Raw genomic sequence first — 19,601 nt, 5'->3', positions numbered from 1 at the left:
GATGTGATTACTTTTTGTAATTATGTGGCAATAATACTACTGTCACGTAATGACTGATAAACTAGTTTTCAGTTAACCACAACTTTTATAACTGTCAAGATCCGTAGCATTCATAGTTCATATCGTTAGTTTGACTTATGATCACCATGATGCGAACGCGAAATCGTAACACTGCTGATCCAATTGGCGCATCTATACACACATATCACTATCTAAATTTTCTAACAAATAATCAATAAATAGCAAGATAAAACGATAAAGAAATTTTTTTATTCGTAACACTTTTTATTCAAAATTTAAGGACAACAAGTATAGCTTAAGGTAGTACGAGCACGTACCTCGCTATTAGACAAAAATACGTTTTTTTTTTTATATGCTATAGCAAAAACATGTACGGAAACACCTGCAAAATTTCTAAGCGACTTACCGACTAATTATAATATTAATTAATCTGTGAAGTGAAGATAATTATCCCACACCATATCGGAAATCTGTGTTGACACAAGGTTGAGATATAAATATAGACCTTTCGCGATTAGACACGATAAATAAAAAAAATGGTTACATGTTGAAAAAGATGTCACCATTACGTACGTCTCATAAAAAATAAGGGTCACGGGATATTCCGATTAGAAATCGTCGATTGTATTGACTAATTATTGCGTGCGTCGGCTGCTTCTGCTATCGTGGTGACAACGATATAGACTTGGCAACGCTGCATGGCGCCAGCTGTGCTCCGATCAGTAGGAAAATGAACCGTAGCCACGAAGCATATGACAATGCAATGAAAATTGATATCGTTTTTCTGAACGATCAATTTTATAAAGAATATGAGATAACCATAAATTAAGTTTTCTCAAAAGGCAGGTCCTTTAGGTTATGTCCATTATTTCTATTCAATTTTTTGATATTTTCAGTGCAATTGATGAGGGAAAATTATATGGATAATGAGGGTTAATGAAATAATAAGTCACAATATAATATTGACAATGCAGCATGTATTACAATAAAATTTGGCATCCTTAATATCCTTAAATTACAATAGGCTCTTTATATAAATTTTTTTGAAATTATGATTAATGATGTTTTATTTTTTTGACATAAGTCACGACGGCTGTAAGAATTTTTTTATTTCTTGTGACTCGCGGTTTTCCTCTAACGTCTTCGCCAAGAAGAATTCGGATTCCTTCTGCCCCGGAACCTGCATAAGCTTTTTCTAAACCCTGCATCGTGATCCCAGCCTTACTCATATTGCCTCTCATACCAGCTGATACCGTTTCTTTCATTGCCTCTAAAGATTCTCTATTTCGCGCGCGTATAACTGTAATCTTTTCTTCCTGTAATATTTCACTCGTCGCTTTTGTCTTGCTTTTAATTACATTTTTGCTGATTGCACTGCTAGAAACAAGTCGATTCAGAACTGACACGTCGTTAACAGCGTTATGAGCACCCTCGGCTGCATTACAACCCAAAATATCTTCCGCAAGAGCAATTTGACTATAACTCTTTTTGTTTTTCTCCCGATTAGGAAGGTGATCGCGAAAAAGAATCGGGGTATCGGAAAATCCCTTTACGATCGATTGCGATTCTCGTAGTAGTCCGTATTCTCTCATGCAGCGCAGTATAATCGGCGCATCAAACCTATCACAGAACATAAAACTTGATGAAAAACTATACCCCAATATTTAATGAACGTGTAAAAGCACGAGGTACGATGAAATATCCGCTTGACCTAGAACTCTTTTTATTAAGTGATTATTTAGGATTAAATACGTCTTAATGTTCAGTAAATGTTCCGATAATCAAAAACCACCTCACCTGAAACCGTTATTAGCAACTAGAATGACAGAATTTCCGATACTGCGTAAATATACGATGAAGTTGTCGAGTGCCATTCGAGGCGGTGTAGTCTTCACTTGAGCGTCATGCACAAACATTTCGCCTCCCGAAACTTGCCCTTTGATGGTACCATATACATGTTGAACTTTTGACTGTGATGGGTAGCTGCTATCTAGCATATCTCTGCCTTATTTGAAAATCCTGTGGTCTCCAAATCCAATAATACAATTGCGGAATCGTGAAAATCGGATGATTGTAGAGAAGTTTCACCTGAAAAAAGTTTTTTTTTTATTTAACAATTTATACTTGTTTTTTGAATTATTCGATTGTTTCAATTTTTTAAAACAATTTAAACTATCCGCCGGGCTATGGAATGGCATGCTTACACGAAACAGTTGATTTAGTTATGAGCTCAGAGACGCAGGTCAATCCACTCTCAGTTTCGTATGTAATTCCTTCGCGCCTTTGTGCCGATGCTCCCTTTGTCGATCGTTCATTTTTGTTAAATAGTCTTCGCTTTTTTATTTCTACAGTTCTTGATTTTTTTACTTTTGATCGTTGGATATTGTCCTTTTTGTTTCGAAATTCCTTTGTTATGCTACTCGGCGATAGCTTCAATATTTTGTGAACGTCTTCGATGTAATTTATTCCAATATTTTTTTGCGACACCGATGCAGCAACTCGAAAATTTAGAGATTGCGGTCCAGCGTAGAATTTCGATTTTGGAGCTTTGCTAGCTACTGTATGATTAAACGATTCGTTGGCCTCGCTCGAAGCAAACGGTGACAATTTTTCTGAATTTTGAGCAAAACGAGCAAATATAGATGTTAGCGAGTCACGGAGTCCAAGATCATCAAGCGGCTGACCTTTTGGAAGCCCTTTGTGTTCATACTTATCTCTCAAAGTCTGATAGCCACACCAATCGCCACAGACATTACGTTCTACATATGCGTGACAAACAATATTTCTAATTGCCCAAGCTACGGCTGCTGGATCGCCTTGATTTTGTTTTAGCGCAAAACTGAAGGATCGTGAAAGATATCCAATAATTTTTACCGAAATATGTAAGCCATATAAAGCATTATTCAAAGCCTTTGACGTGTGATTCAGATCGGACCATTTATCGATTTTCGTTGTAGTTTCTCATCGTACAGCCGCAATTGTCGACGAATCGTCGTCTCCTATAAGTACTGAGACCCTGACGTTCTCGTTTTTCACCGAGTTATTATTCACAACCACTTGGACCGCCATGTCCGGCTCCATGGATTCGGCACTTCCCTCGTAATTCTTACGACAGTCGTGATCAGCTCGAGCATGCCCACGAGCGCACATAGCGCATGCCTTACTTCGCACCGCATAACCCAAGATTTTTTTTGAATGATGACCAATCAGAGATGAGTGACCTGCATTATTAGATAATTGGAAATATACTGCTGGCATGTTATAGAATAACGTAAACAAAAGCGCCACTACTATCCTGAGAGGCTGTTATAAGCACATCCAGTTCCCCTTTTTTGCCATCTGGCGTCGAACGATGCGATAATGGCTACTTCAGGGTCGTCCGCTGTCGGATCTTTTTTCCACCTATGCAATATCACAGAATTTTCTTCTTTTTTCTAACCTATCAGACTCGTTAAAATAAAAAAAATCAACAGGTGTACATTAGACTGGGCCAAAAAAATTGACTATTTTTTTTTTTGAAAAATATATTGAGAATATCATTCAGTATGGCAAAAAAAAAAATTTCATGAAATTTTAAGCCCTTACTATTAACTTTAAGAGGTCTATCATCGCTATTTTTGATTTTTAGTAATAATTTGATGTTTTACGTCAGAACTGTCGAAATATTGAAGTGAAAAAATTTATGTTCACTTATCCCTTTATAAAATTAAATTCCCTACAAAAAAGGTCTGATTATAGATTTTTGTCAGACAAGCCGTTTCCGAGTAATTAAGGTTAATAAATTGATATAATTTCTTGAGAATTAATCGAGAATTATTCGAGAAATTATATCAATTCATTAAGGTACTTAATGAATTATTAACTCAGGTACGGCCATCAATCAAAGAGATCGGCAAACAAATTTCGAGTGCTCTGCTAACTCAATTACAAACTATATATGATAGAGCTTACCGCTTCGCAGCCACACCAGAAAACTGCCTACGCCAGTTTACGCCAATGTTCACTCAAAAACAATCGTTCTTTGCTTTTTCTTCTATAACTCTTTGACGCGACTATCACAAACTGTCGCCAGGACTTAAGTAAAGAGCTTCGCTAATCGAAGTTGAAATCCTCACATGCTTCGAACATAGCCGATGTCCGTCGCGAAAAATTCTTTTGATCCAATTGGTTTTCGTCTTATGAAATTCTTGTAGCCTAACTTATCGCTGTAATAATTCTCGATTAATTCTCAAGAAATTATATCAATTTATTAACCTTAATTACTCGGAAACGGCTTGTCTGACAAAAATCTATAATCAGACCTTTTTTGTAGGGAATTTAATTTTATAAAGGGATAAGTGAACATAAATTTTTTCACTTCAATATTTCGACAGTTCTGACGTAAAACATCAAATTATTACTAAAAATCAAAAATAGCGATGATAGACCTCTTAAAGTTAATATTAAGGGCTTAAAATTTCATGAAATTTTTTTTTTGCCATACTGAATGATGTTCTCAATATATTTAAAAAAAAAAAAAATAGTCAATTTTTTTGGCCCAGTCTAGTGTACATAAAATCGACTCGGAACATAGCATGGGATACTTAATAATGAACTCACGTAGGATATGCACGGCGATGAAACTATTTAAGTTTTAGCTATACGGTACAGTTATATGTATCCACGGCAATACCAACTCAGCTTGTTGTGTCAAAGTTTCGTGGCTTGCAGCGACATTCAACGATTTCTCGATTTGTATACAATCCCGACAACTATTTTCTGCGACAGTTTCAATTGCGTGTCCTTCGAGTCACTCGTATCGTTTCATTGTCGTAGACAATACTGGAATATTAAGAGCAGATAAAACTGTATTCAGTTGGGCCTCCCCTATACCCGCATCGATCACTGCTGCAATTTATGAAAAGACGAAAGAAAATTTCACAGCAGAGAGACACGAGAATATCACTAGAGAATAAAAGGAAAATGTTAGTGTTAGTCGTTAAAATATGACTCGAGTGAGAGCAAAATAAAAAATGAGAATTAGTTCTACAGCTCGAAAATGAGTTGATTCATCAAAATTAGGTACACTGCATACCTATAGCAGCTTTAGCATTCACAGCGTACAACCGATGATTTGCCTGGCGTTTGTTCGTTTTAACGATGCGATTTGTATTGCACTGAGTACATAAAACGTCCAACTGGCTTGCCGGACCAAATCTCTCCTCATTTACAATATGTCAAAGGGAAAGGGGACGGTTACAAAAGTTGCACTAAAGATTGTGGGCGAGAGTAGAAAATTCGACAATACGACGTCCAGAGCAAACTTTCGTTCCTGGCATAACCTCACTTTCCACTACTTTTTTTTTTCTGGATGCGCGTACATTATTTCGCCATTTGTGCAACTTGGTCGATACAAATCGTCCTTTGCTACGTCCGTGATCATAATGAAAACAATGCTGACTCATCGTGAATCATAACAAAATCGCAAACAATTTTCGTGGTGGCATACACGTAGCACACGACCGAAATTCTAGCGCCTGAGTACAGTGTGGCCGTTTATTGGGATCTGACATGGAGGCGTGGCCTAATTCACTATGGCGCATACCGGGGTGCAGTCGCCTGTCAAAACCGTGTAGTAGTAGGCTTACCGTGTAAATATAATATAAGTTATAAATATGAATGGCCGGCAATGGTAGTTATAACTATTCAAGATATTTGTCAATGGTCTGGTTCAACTCCTAGTCATCGAAACTTTCGAGAGGGTGAACGCTTAGTGGCTGCGAAACATTTACTAAATTGCGGTATCGTAAAAGAGGATAGTGACGTTTTCGAGATATCGGCGTCGTGTATTCAAACGTCAAATGTGCGTGGATCTCCTCATGAAATACACGGAATTTTGGGGAAAAATGGAGAAGTTAAGTCAATTACGTGTTCGTGTAAAGCTGGACTTGGCGAAAAATGTAAACATATTATGGCTGCACTACTGTTCTGTTCCAGATACGTTCATAACCTCAAATTGTGCTCAAAAACAAAGCTTCCTTCGAAATTACCCTGTTGTGTTTTTTTTTCTAGAAATGAAATTTCAGTACTTTCTTGCACTGATATTAAATGTCAGTGGAAGCAAAAGTATAAAGACACGCTACAGAATTACGTGGCTCGCCCTTTGGAGGAACACGAATGTCTGAAATCCACGAACAACAATAATCCCCTGAGCGAAGATGTGGAAATGGCAATAAAATCGATACTGTTGCAAAATTTGCCAAATTCTGCTTTTTCGAAACATGTGTAAGTAAATATGCTGTCGATTCAAGTTGTTATTTGAATTTTGGTATGCTCTCAATATTATTCACTGTCACTTTGATTTTCATTTATATTTTTTTGTCTTTCTGTATATAATATTCGTATTAATAATATATCCGATTTCTTTTCGATCTTGCAGGTCTGGAAGACACAATCCTGTAATATTAAAGTCAGTTGAGGATAACGCAGGCGGTACAAGTATCGGTGAAACTTTGGACGAGGCAATCGAAGTCTTGTTTGCGCTTCAAAGGAGTGAATTTATTGATGCTATCAAGAATGTTTCCGTAACAGTCAAGCGAAGCTGTTGCGAGGAAACAATTCAAAAAATGAAGGACGATTTCGCAACGATATGCAAAAGAAGCAAGGAATCATATTCCGAATGGCAAAAGCAGCGACGGTATCGGGTTACAGGTTCCAGATGCTACGCATTGTACGCTACGAGAAGGACTAATGCGGACTGGAACAAAAAATGCGACCAGTATTTCAATCCGAAAAGTTTCACAAGTATGTACACGGAGTACGGGAAAAAAACAGAAAGTGAGGCTCTCGAAGTATTCAAGACTACCTTTAATTTAACAATAATTCAAGTTGGCCTAGTCATATCGAGTCAAAATCCGTGGCTCGCTTATTCACCCGATGGAATAATTTATGAAAAAAACGTTCCTACGAAACTAGTTGAAATCAAATGTCCTTTTAAAGGCAAGTCGAAGACTGTAATGGAAGCTATACAATTTGAGTTCAAAAAAGGGCTGGTGATTGAAAATGAAAATATTAGTTTAAAGGAAAAGCACGCCCACTATGCTCAAATTCAACTGGGAATGGCAGTTTTGAATTTAAAAAGTGCTTTCTTCGTCATATATGCTTCTTTTGATAAGAGCATACTAGTGATTGATGTTCCGTTTAATGAAATGTATACCTTTAATATGTTGAGTGTCTTGAAGAAAACGTATTACGATAAAATGGTACATTTCATATGTCCCAACGATGAAAACAGTAATAAAGAGCGTTAGGCTATTACCTAAACGCAGAAAAGATAATGACAATAAGAAGGTTGTGATTAAATAACAAGTCTGTGATTGTACTGCAATTATTATTTATAATTATGTCACAATATGATATAAGAAAGATAAATGTCACGATAAACAGAAGATACGTTACAATAAAGAGAAATTTAAACAACTTGAACATTCATGAATTTATCGTCTTTTATGATAGGTGAGGATAAATTCACTGTGGCACATATAACTATAAAAATACCTTCTACTCGTGGGATAAGATTCACTGGCATCGTAGCACCGACAATTTTGAATATTTTGATACGTTGATTAGAGCGTTCAATATGTACCCTTGCTTTCGCGATTTTAGCAGTGCGTAAGGCCTCGTCTCTCGAAAATTGTGTTTTTTCTTTCAAATATGGTGGTCTTATACATTTAAAATGATTCCGTTCGCAAAGCTCATCAATTTTACGGAATCCTCGATCCACCATTACACCATCACCCGGTTCCAATAAACTTAAAATATTGCTTTGTTCAAATAAATCATCGTCCGTTGCTCGACCACCATACGCTTTGCTGACAAAAGAAATATTTCCAGCCGGTGTTACATCAGTCATTATCTTGCACGTATTAGAACCTTTGTAGCGAGAATACGTCAAAACTTGACAACAAAGCTTTGTAGGATGCTGGATAAAAATTTCAGTGCAATCGAGGACCACCCGAACATTTTCAAAATCTTCAAAGCATTTTGGCAAATTTCTCGAGATTTCTTCTTTAGTTGGCCAACCAATCGCAAATTTTAAACACTGACTCAACAACGATATCATTTCATCGAATATTCGCTGGCAGTGCTTCGCGGTGTAGCAATTGAACATTAACGCCAAAAAAGAATATGAGATATTTTGTTTCAACTTTATGTATGTCATGATAATTCGCTCGCGTAGACTCATTCTCGCATTCGAATATGTGGAATTATTTTCAGTGACTTTTCTAGCAATTTCAACAATAGTGTCCAGAATTTTTATTGATTCGATCCCCGTAGCAGTACTTAACGCTTCGTCGGTCTGAACAAACATTTCGAAACTGAGTCTCACGTCGTCACTTTTCACTTGCACTCCGATATCTGCAAATGATTTTATCTCCACTTGAATTTCAGGCTCATTCTCTGTCATTACATCTTCGATGCAGCAATGATTCCCTTCGGCGTGCTCCATATTTTCCAAAATTGTGTCAGTCTTCAGATGCTGAAGCTCCATTCCCTTTGAACTTTCTTTCTGATCATTCCTGTTTATTAATCTTCTTTCACGTTCGCTCTCTCCTTTTTTTTTCTCCTTGGTTCTACTGAACTGCGAGGCAGGTTGCGTGATGGGATCGCAGTCTTCTTTAAATATTTTACGTGGGATGGAATATCTGTAAAATATCAATTCGTTTCATAAATAATCATAAAAAACTTGTTTATTTTGGTATTTATCCAGTTTTATTTTTTCTTAGTGTAACATTCATATCTTGTAGAAGATGCTACTTGACTCATGCATAACCTCAAAAAAAGAATTTTACTCACCCGGTAAAATGTAGTCTTCTTGTTGAAAATGCAATGAACACACTTTCATGTGAGCATTTATTTTACAGTCAATCCTCAAAGCGTTCTTCCATGCTTTTAGTTGCTCCACTTTTTCCATTTTACCGAAAAAATTTTTCTGGTATACCCAACGTGCATTTTTTTGAGGGAACTTATGAAATGTCAATTCACGGTTTTTTTGGAAAGAACTTCCACAACCATGTACGGAACATGCAATTCTTCTTTTAGATGGTTTGCGAGACGTAAACACACCTTCTTCGTTCATTATTTCTTTAATTTATCAAAACCTCCTATGTTAAACATTACGTTGCGACGAGCGATACACCCCGGTTTTAGTTTTGAAATGTACCACCAGATGTCTCATTGATTTTGTCAGTTCCCAATATCGGTGGAATTGTAAAATGATATAGCTGGTTAGACAATGCGAGTCTATCTGACTGTTGATATAATATATTCCGTTTCGTATAATTCAACACATGAGCATAGTACATATTTTCAAAAAAATCTCGTTACGTACTTTTATTGTTATTGGACCTAAATTTATTATTATATCGCTTTTTCCAATTTTCATAATGATAGACTTTTAATTGACTAGCTACTCCGCTCGTACTACCTTAATTTATCAATTCAAGTATATCGCTGTATTTCACAGTTTTGAATTTTAAACACAACTTACCAATTCATTATACATGCCGCAGACTCACAATCAGACCTACGCTGTAATATCTTGAAGTATATTATTTTGGGAAATTTGCACAACCTCAAAAGTCAACGGCACACAACATTCAGTTACATGTGGTTTTTTCTGGTTTTTTTTTTTTTTTTAGTAAGATGAGCTCAAGATTCTTGCGTGATTTTCGACTTTAGTTTGATTTACAAACCTTGCGGTGTTTAGGTCTCAGTAGAATTTCTCGTGCAGCGTGTCTCTATTTAGAATTATGTTGTGGGTCATTCCTTGAAATAATTTGTTTTACACAACGCTATAATTTAAAGTACACATTTATTAACAATAAGATGTTCTTTAAATCGATTTTCGAAATCTGGTTTCACAATGTTGTTATTCACTTGGTTAGTTGTACTGAAGTTCGAAGGTTTTGAATGTGAGTGTTCTCTAATTCAAAGTGATCTGTGAAATTCTTAATTTTGAAGTGTTCTGAATGGTCTGAAGTCTAAATTGACTCTGCAATTAATTCAGTTCTTTTCTTTTCTGATTTCTGAAGTGATTCTCTTTAGCATCCGCCTGGTTCAAAAAGGATCTTCAACAGTGGGACATCTGGAAGAGACTCCTGACTGAACTTTAACTACTTCGGTGCGAGACGATTGGTCTTAAAGAGGCCAATCCGTGCAGTGCTGACAAGATAGTTAGTTGCAAAAATGCATACTTGAATTCTAAGAATGATACTCTGTGAATTGCTCATCTTTTCTCTTCTCACGGTCCGTATTATACATTTGGTCAATGAGAGTTCATGAACCTGAGTTCCATGAATTTCGATTGTAGACCCACGTGGTCTATGTGTCAGTGGGAATTAAAAGTATAAAGTCAAGAAATGAAAACGATATATATATATATATATATATATATATATATATATAGAGAATGCAAATTCGAAAATTTTGGGTGAATTGAAAAATCAAAGACGGAGTCAGGTATCGAACCTGGTATCTAGAGATGCTTTGCCGGAGACTTACACCACTAGACCACCTTGCCGTCCTGACTGCAATGTCATTAATTTCTTTCATCACCTGTATTTGAATTTATTTTGGTTCATGTGCCGTGTATTTGTAGAAGTTGCAGATTGATCCTCAAGAGGTGATATATATAAACATTCATGTAATACCATGCAATGGATATATATATACATATATATATATATATATGTATAAATGTGTATATATAGGTATATAGGTATACTGTAAATGTGGATTTTTTATGCGCGATCGAAACTGCTCCCCGAATCATAGACGGAACCTAAAATTAGGGATTTCGCGATCGCAATCGCTAATTTCTAAACAGAGCGCAAGGACAAGTCACGCATCCGGGACTCTGAGAGGGGGCACTTTACAGGCTGGCGATCAAGACTTTTCAGGATTTTTGTTCAGTTTTTTTTTGACTCGAGAAAATGCGATACAATACACGGGATCGGCGGCAGATTCAACAGCGTCATAGGACCACAGTCGTGGAGGATGGCGACGAGAGGAGGGCCTTATACGAGGCTACGGACAGAGCGCCGACGTAGAGTCCTACCGCGAGGGAAACCAAGGCGGACGAGATTCCCGTAGGTGGCCGGCGAGCCGAAGCTTCCCCTCACCATGCTGGCGTCATGTAGCCTCACGAAGCCGTTACCACGCCACTGCCGAACGATGGAATACCGGAGAACCAGACAGCCAGTAAGCGTGACCACGACATCGGAAGTCAACGTTAGCGATAAGTTAGGCTACAAGAATTTCATAAGACGAAAACCAATTGGATCAAAAGAATTTTTCGCGACGGACATCGGCTATGTTCGAAGCATGTGAGGATTTCAACTTCGATTAGCGAAGCTCTTTACTTAAGTCCTGGCGACAGTTTGTGATAGTCGCGTCAAAGAGTTATAGAAGAAAAAGCAAAGAACGATTGTTTTTGAGTGAACATTGGCGTAAACTGGCGTAGGCAGTTTTCTGGTGTGGCTGCGAAGCGGTAAGCTCTATCATATATAGTTTGTAATTGAGTTAGCAGAGCACTCGAAATTTGTTTGCCGATCTCTTTGATTGATGGCCGTACCTGAGTTCTCGCTTTAACGCGTAAAGTAAATTTTTTTCATGTAAAGTCTAGAGTAGAGTTACGGTTTTGAGTTAAGGTAGTAGTCCGGTGTGACGACCGAAGTTTAGACGTTTTTTCATGATTTTTTTTTTAAAAGTAAATAAAATGCTATCGTTTTAAAGTTTTTACATGTTTTTATTGGTGTTTTGAAGTATATAAAAAAATTTTTTTAAAGTTAATTTTACATTAATTTGTTTAAAATTTTTGACGTCAATATGGAGTCCTCAAAGAAAAGATGAGTTGGTTCAGGGAAACACACAGCCTTCCAAAGTCATCTGAAATAAAAAATTCAAAGAGATTATTATTCTGTAGACTTCATTTTAGGTCCCGAACCTTAAATATACATAAAAATAAAAAAACAAAAACAAAATGGCGGACTTGTGAAAAAAGTTCTCAATATCTAATTTTTTTTCTTCATAAATTGTTTAAATAAAATAGTTTATAATTAAAAAATTAAATGTTTTAAAAGTTCGGCATCTAGATATGTGTGTCTAGAATAACGGGTTAAATTTTTAGCTAAATCGGTTGAATAGTTTTGAGTCAGTGATTCCCCGAACTTTCGAAAACATGGTTTTGAGAAAAACGCTTTTAAAGTTTTGACAACAGATTTTTTTCAATAAAAATATACTTACATTAATCAGCTATGCCTGGTGCATAGAGCAGTCCTTTCGTTTCCTCAAAGTTGTCATTTTCAGCAGCTTTTAGAGCTCTACGTAAAGTTCTAGCTTCTTTGGAGTTGGCTTCTGCAGTTTTCTCTGCCCTCAAAATTCGTGCATTGTCAACATCGTCAGCGTAGTCTCTGGCTGTTTGTCCTAATGTAACGCCCATTGTCTCCATAATTTTGAGTACAGGTAGAAAACCCTCATTAAAGATGCAAGCGGCGGTATAGGTAGCAATTTCCAGAACGTTTTTCCCAGTAAAAGTATGCTTCGGACCAAAATTCCATACACAGTGATTAAAACTTTCGTTGTTATTTTGCGTGTTCCCGCCCAAGCATCTTTTCAGTAAATCGTCGGACGCCAAAGACTCGTGCACAGGTTTTATGTGATTTGTAACTTGTTCGTCAAACGTTACTGGGTGTTCATAAGTGCTCTCTTGATTTTCCGCTTTGAGCTGTTGATACTTGCACCAAGAATCTGAGCAGTAAGAGTGCTGAGGGTTTTCGTCTGTTGATGTCATGTGGTAGAATGTAGCCCACACGGCTTTCTTCATTTCTTCGAGAGAATGACAGTTTCTGGTGATTGCCAAACCGTAGTACATAGACATTTTTAACATAATCTTGTTAGTTAATTGCAACGGTTTAGGTTTTGGTGGCTCAGCGCTGGTCGACGAGTCTCTCTTTATCCTACGCTTTTTCGGAGCACTTTCCTCGGTACTCTTCACTTTCACGGCCATCTTCGTGTTCTTAGCTGCATCCAATTGTTTTTTCACTTCTGCGTACTCGGTAAGAGTTTTTTTTACACCTTGAAGTGCTCGGTACATTCTTTTCTTCACATGCAATACGCATTCTTGCTTCTAGACAATAAAAGAGGGGACGGTCAGAGCAGCTGCTGCTGGCGTGTCACACGCTTTCATACACACTACGGCGCGCTCTCTTATTTTAGCCATAACTTTAAGAATAATTAAAATTTATGTCTGAAATTTTTATAGCATATTTTTAAGATGTTTTTCTTCCGAAATATGTAAAAAAAAAAAATCGATTTTTTGAACCCGTCACACCGGGCTACTACCTTAAGTCATTTTTTTGTCAAATTGAGTGCAGCCAAATTCCGTTTCACGGAGTCTTGTCGAGTCTGCGTACGTAAAAAGTGTCACCTCTCGTCACGTATCGTCGTGCATATCGTCGTGCGTAAGCTCAGTTTAGCGAAGCGACTTGTCAACTTTGGGTAATCGTGAATACGGACCGAGTTCGTAGGCGTTGCGATGAACGTCATTAGATTATTGTCAAGAGAAGTGTCATGACAGATAAGAATTCGAGTTGCGATTAGCACTGTAGTGAAATTGTGAACTATCGCGGTTAGCGCGTCGAGTCATGGTTTGTTTTGAAATTTTGCTCTTTGGCTCATTCTTGAATGATGCGGTTAGCGCCATAATTTAGTTGCGGATGATACCGGTTAGCGCGTCGAGCGAGATTTTGTTTTGAAATTTTGTCTAATAGTTTATTGTTCAATTTGGCGACTACCGCTGTATTTGGTAGAGGACGATTGCGGTTAGTCCGTTGAGTAGGGTTTTGTTTTTAGTTTTTATCCTATTGTTTATTATTAATAATGCGACTAGCGCAAAAAGGCTTCAGGTTTCTTACATACTGTAACGCTAAATTCTATGACCTTCGGATGAGGACTTACCGTTGACACTTTGGCGCGATTCTCCACTTATTCTGAACACTAAACTATAACAAAATCAATTACGTTGGGCGCAAGACGCATTAGCGTCGAATTTCAACCAATAATACCAATCAAGAAAAAATAATACGAAACCATACGGAAAATAACTAGAGAACCCGTTGTATGGCTGGCTAGACTCAGGTACTCACACGAACTGATAGAGTGGCGGTATTCAAGGCAGCTGACGATAATTGAAGAATTTAAGAAAATAAAGAAATAAAAAATAAACTCGAGTTAGAAGAAACGAACAGGTCAATCAGTATATATTGTCGAGTATACAGGCAAATGAAATGGTATCGATAGCAGTAGTTGATAAAACAGGAAATAGTTTTTCACAGAAATTTCGGTAGAATAGAATTAAACGATAGCTTTGAAACGAGAGACGATAGTTAACAGTGAAAGATGAGCGTACATCGGGAGAAGCGATATAATGCAAGAATTTACTTAAAACCACACGTCACTGGGCGACGTGTTCTTACGCAAGTTGCAAATGACGCTACGCGAATTCGGTTAGTTAGTTAAAAACGAGAGTGAGAACTTCATTGCAATCGGTAGAGAACAAAATAACGATAGCTCGGGAGGTAATAACGGGAGAAATCGACGAATTTACCATAGATTCTAACCAGTACGAAAGACTGACATTCATTATTAACTTAAAAAAATCCGTAGCGTAAACGATAGACTACATTTAACGGTCAAGTACGAAAGATAATTTTCAGGAGAGTTATTTATAAACGCTAGAATCAATAATTTACAATATTTACGTATCCAAAGAATTATACAAAGAAACCTTCCTTCAAGAGAATACAAAATGATGAAAGAATACAAAATCATGAGAGAGTGAGAAATTCGGAGAGTTCGCAAAATAAACAAATACACTAAATACACCTCAGTACAAAAAAAAAAATCAAAAATATCACGCAGAACTTAAATAAATAACGAGAGAAAACAAAAGGGGAAAGTAATTCAACGGACAGGATGAAGCTTAAGGTATTACAACGGTAGAAGGTCGTGAATAAGCAACAGATAACGATAGCGGTACAATAAACGGTGAAATGATAGCGATAAGGTAAAGAACGAAGTATCGGTAGCTTAAATCGGGAGAATACGGAAAAGTATTCTTAGCTGTCAGTAGTAATACAAGGAGAGTTCTACTTACAGATTCCTGTTACCGACACTCACCGACATCCTCCACAGACTCAAACCCTTGTCCGCGATGACGTCAGAGTCTGCCGTACCGACTTAAGGTCAAAAACGTGCAACCTTACCGACAATTTTATCGGTCGATGGTCGAAATCGCATTGTCTTACCGACAATTCTTATCAGTCGAAGGTCAAAATCGTGCTGCTTTACCGACAATCTTACCGACCGTAGGTCAAAGTCTCTATGTTGTGCTCGCTTGCCAACGGTAGAAGGTGCAGCGGGGAGGGGGGGGGGGGGGGGGCGTAAACTTTTCCCACGGTAGGACTGCTAATGTGTAACATCAACCACCCTAGATACCTTCGCCACTTTATCAAACACGCGACATTCGAAAATTAATGGTTCCGAGAATTGTTTTTTACCAACTCGGATGTTGGTACGTTATCATCAACGTGATATTCTATTTTGGGCAAGAACTTTTTTTGTGATATTAACCGTCCCAAATTTATCTCCCACGATACCGACCATGTGACATTCCAAAATTCATGGTTCTGAGAATTGGTTCGTTTACTCTCATGATATTAATCATGTGACATTCTTTACCCCCACCAAATTTTGAATGCAAGTGGGAAGCGGTATTATAAAATTCAGGACCAAAAGCTTCAGCATCGGTCTAAAGTCGTTCTTGTTGGAAATGAAAAGTGCTCTGGAACAACAAAATGAATCAAAGAAAAAACTAGAACGGCTCATCAAGAATATTGGAGAAGTAAAACATCTGCTGAAAATCAGATCTGACCTCAATCAACTCACAACAAAATTTAAGTACATACAACTCGACAGTGACCAAGTTGGACTTTTCAAAGTTAAACGAAGTCGCTCACCTGGAGACACTTCTGCCCTTGAGAAAGCTTTCAGACCTCGAAGTATACTTCGAATACCGAGTCAGCGGCGTTCGTCGAGTAAAGACGAAGTTCGGTGATAAAGTGGTTCTGGACTTGGATGATTCGTTCACGATTTTTCTACCGAACCAGTTGACCAAAGCCCTCCAAGAAGATGATGATTTCTTCCAGAAGGTGACGACAGCCAGTAAGGACACATGGTTGCATCTACGCTACCTTGGTGGACCGTATGGTCAACTTGAATTCAGTTACGTACAATCTGAGTATCACATGCACATATACAGTATCTTATAGTAGTCTTACATTCAATAAAAAAAAAAATTGAAATTATAAGTATGTTTCATTCAACGTTAAGCCATCCTGTATACCCAATAAGTAACGATGGAGGGTTGGAAGTTGCCTTTGCGCCTTGTAACTGTAACGTGAACTTGACAATGAGGTTTAAGCGGACTCAGTCAAGGATAAAGTGCAAGGTAGACCAGCATCTGACTTAGCGTACGTTTAAAGCCTCGGATCCTCCAGCGTCGGATTACTATCGCTCTTGAAATGCAAAACATGGTTTCAGAGTACGCTTTGGTCAAGGATAAGATGCAAGGTCGAGCTGAGTATTGAGATTCCGTTTTAACACGTTACGAATAAGGTAAGTTTCATTGATGTTTGTTTAAAAAATGTATTTATTTAAAGAATTCACACTACAATTCAAAGGCCAAAAAAGGTTTGTACACCATGAACCACCGTATCAAGTTGCGAAACAATGTGTATAAGCTCCGTTAGTTGTTCATCATTAAGCCGCCTCTCAATGTTGCGATGTATATATATGCGGCGTATATTCGGTAAAACAGGTTCCGTAAACATCACATCGTGTGGCTCCGGCTCTGGACTTGGCAGTAGGTTGAAAAAGTTAAGTACCATGGTCTGGGGAAAAAAAAATGTTATTTAATTGAAAAGGTGAGTACGTTGAAACATGACGTTTATCAAAGAAAGGTATATTCGGAAAATTTGAAGATGTTTCAGTAGTTGAAAAATGTTAAGGTCAGAAACGACTTCGAAAGCTATTAAGCTGGACATTTGTGATTAGTTGTAAATGTTTTTTTAAATCACCTGAAGTTTCCTAAGTAGTTGGTAATATATCTCATTTCTTTCTAACAAAAGAAGTGAAGGAGTGTGATGAATTGAAAAATTTACATCAGGTAGCAATTGGTATGAGAACTTACCGTTTCTTTTCTGGCAAAGTATATTCGAAGGCACAAGACACTTTACATCACTTGAGTTTGACTGCCAATGAGCTGGTCCAGGACCTGCAGTCTTATATGATAAACCCTTGAGTTTATGTTTTGCAAACGTAAAAATGCGACATCGTAGGGTGATCCGCATGTTCACCGAATGTCGATATCTCGATTCATGTAATTGTTCTAGTGCGGATTGCCCCACGCACACGGATAGCTTCACGCGCAAACACAAACATACGTACAGCTGCCCTTTGAAAAGGACTCTCATCACTGCAAATGATCATTTAGTATTAACTTGTCAAGTATACGTAAGGAAAAAGCTAAAGATGGAATCCACGAAGTGTTTGAGATTGATCGGTATTATGGAATTGGCGTACAAAATCTTAGGCAAATCATCATCATTAACAGCAGAAATTCAAAAATGAATAAATGTCGGGAGTCAAAATATTCGGCTTCTCAACAAAATTTTACGTAAGGCTTCATCCATTAAAGGAAAGACGAGAATTATCACAATGATTGGACTTTTGAAAGCGCTCGCGGAAAAATTTAAACGTCTTCAGAGAACAGGTGGAGGTACGCGGAAAGTAAGAAGAAGCAATCGAGTTCACTGGAAAGATTTGGAATCAGCTTACGACGTTTCGGCAGGACCCCGCCTGCCATCGTCAGGTTTCTTGACAAAGTATTGTACAGAGAATTACGAAAATTGTCTAATTTGAATTTAACATATTTTACAATTTGAACTTTCGATTAAAATTATTTATATACATAAATGCCATTATTTGTTATAGTTGTCAAGTTGTCATAAAATAATAAAATATTGTACACTCACATTTTTAGACATTCCTTAGCTTAACAGTTTCTTACATGGAGTTATAGAAGAAAGTGAACTATCCGTCTGTCAAATTGACCTGCTTAATGTTAGTTATCATAACAATGATATAATGTCATATATTTATCTGTGTGATTGTTATTATACTAGACACTTTGTTTGCATGACCTTTAACAACGTATGTTTTTTGCGATATTATAAAATGTCTACGTAAAGGTGACTTAGATTTTGGATGTCTGTTCTTTTGTTTACAGTATCATTTGTTGATATGTGTTGTGACGTGGATTTTTCTGTACAGCCATAATTATCGGCTGGGACGTAACAATATCACCAGAGCCTCACAGGATAACATATCATATCTGTCGAGGGTATATGCAATTTGCATGGATGCAACGACACTCGCGCGCTATCGCTTCTATCATTTCGCTATTCTTATACGTTTTCTTAACTCCCGGCGCAGCTGAAAAGCACCGGCGCGTGGCGTAGACCCTTGCTAACAGGAAAACAGAGTTACTTCACCGGGTGGTGTTGTGCTGGCAGCGTACGTCTGCCCCCGATAATAAGCGTGAATATCGTCGATAAAAATGCGGCATCATGTCTCGTAGATTATTGGCGATGGCGGTAACCACCGCTGGAACTGTAGTATTTAAGAACTAATTCAGCGCCTGGTCGGGAGGCTACAAAGTGCACCTTACGCCTGGTTCTGTTTACCATGTTAGATAGCAGACATTTTACCGATGAAAGTGTTATCACCGATAGCGCCCCCTTTATCAATAAGTCACTGTTTTATCGTTCTAAACTGTTTTGTTTCCAACGTCCGTCGCAAGAAGGAGTTCCCTCCACTCTTACTGACAGTTGGTGATATCCCGTAAAATTATTACCATAGGCTTGTCGTTGATGGCGCCCTCTTCATCGATCAATCGTTGTTCCATCAATTGAATCTGCTTTAATTTGAGCCACCAGATGGCAAACTTCACGGGGTGATAGTGGTGGGGGAAATATCAAGTTTTGAAATAATTATTGAATGGTTTAAATAAATATTTTTATTTACCAGCAATTACATTCAGTTTCCAGCTTATACGTATTATTATTAATAAAAATAATGATAATAATAAAAGATCAAGTTTTTCCAAATTGGAGAATCAGCCCTATATATCGGTGCAAGAGCAGTTGAAAGCGGTAGATTTGAATTTGAGGTATGAAAACAACAGTTTCTCTTGTTGACCTGTATCTGACAAACCTCTACAATAAAAACTCTGCAGTAAACGGTTCGACCAATCGAAATCGGGCATAAAATGGGCCACTCGAATATTACTATCAGTCTGAGAACCAGCAGTACTTGGCGGGCCACGGCTGAAAGCACATGCTGAATCTCTCACAGATGAGTTCTCCAGATAGAGAAGACGAGGAAACGGCCTTTAGGGGGGGGGTCGAATTTTTTTTGTC

At 37.6% G+C, this 19,601-nt stretch overlaps 3 protein-coding genes across 10 annotated transcripts in view; 1 reads left to right on the top strand and 2 right to left on the bottom strand.

Annotated features, from left to right (window-relative positions):
* Positions 1-19,601, bottom strand: part of LOC124183578 (sodium/calcium exchanger 1) — a 1,216,563-nt gene that overhangs the window by 1,049,302 nt on the left and 147,660 nt on the right. The window lies entirely within an intron of this gene.
* Positions 5,620-7,479, top strand: LOC124183580. Its single transcript, XM_046572234.1, has 3 exons — positions 5,620-5,997; positions 6,073-6,285; positions 6,440-7,479. The coding sequence occupies exons 1-3, from the start codon at positions 5,690-5,692 to the stop codon at positions 7,308-7,310; spliced, it is 1,392 nt and encodes a 463-aa protein (XP_046428190.1). The 5' UTR covers positions 5,620-5,689; the 3' UTR covers positions 7,311-7,479.
* LOC124183581 lies at positions 7,372-9,235 on the bottom strand. The gene is made up of 2 exons (XM_046572235.1): positions 8,857-9,235; positions 7,372-8,705 (listed from the first exon to the last, which is right to left on the bottom strand). The coding sequence occupies exon 2, from the start codon at positions 8,549-8,551 to the stop codon at positions 7,472-7,474; it is 1,080 nt and encodes a 359-aa protein (XP_046428191.1). The 5' UTR covers positions 8,552-8,705; positions 8,857-9,235; the 3' UTR covers positions 7,372-7,471.

Source organism: Neodiprion fabricii, chromosome 5, assembly GCF_021155785.1.
Source record: "Neodiprion fabricii isolate iyNeoFabr1 chromosome 5, iyNeoFabr1.1, whole genome shotgun sequence".
NCBI classification, from domain to species: Eukaryota; Metazoa; Arthropoda; class Insecta; order Hymenoptera; family Diprionidae; genus Neodiprion; species Neodiprion fabricii.
The sequence above is the reverse complement of the archived record's forward strand: the minus strand, read 5'-3'. Positions and strand labels throughout refer to the sequence as shown.

What these genes read in the sequence shown, in the direction of transcription:
- LOC124183581 (XM_046572235.1), bottom strand. Translation starts at nt 8,551, where the DNA reads ATGGAGCTTCAGCATCTGAAGACTGACACAATTTTGGAAAATATGGAG.
- LOC124183580 (XM_046572234.1), top strand. Translation starts at nt 5,690, where the DNA reads ATGGTAGTTATAACTATTCAAGATATTTGTCAATGGTCTGGTTCAACT. An exon ending in GCACTACTGTTCTGTTCCAG is followed by an intron (nt 5,998 to 6,072) that starts ATACGTTCATAA and finishes TTTTTTTTCTAG; the next exon opens with AAATGAAATTTCAGTACTTT. An exon ending in TCTGCTTTTTCGAAACATGT is followed by an intron (nt 6,286 to 6,439) that starts GTAAGTAAATAT and finishes TCGATCTTGCAG; the next exon opens with GTCTGGAAGACACAATCCTG.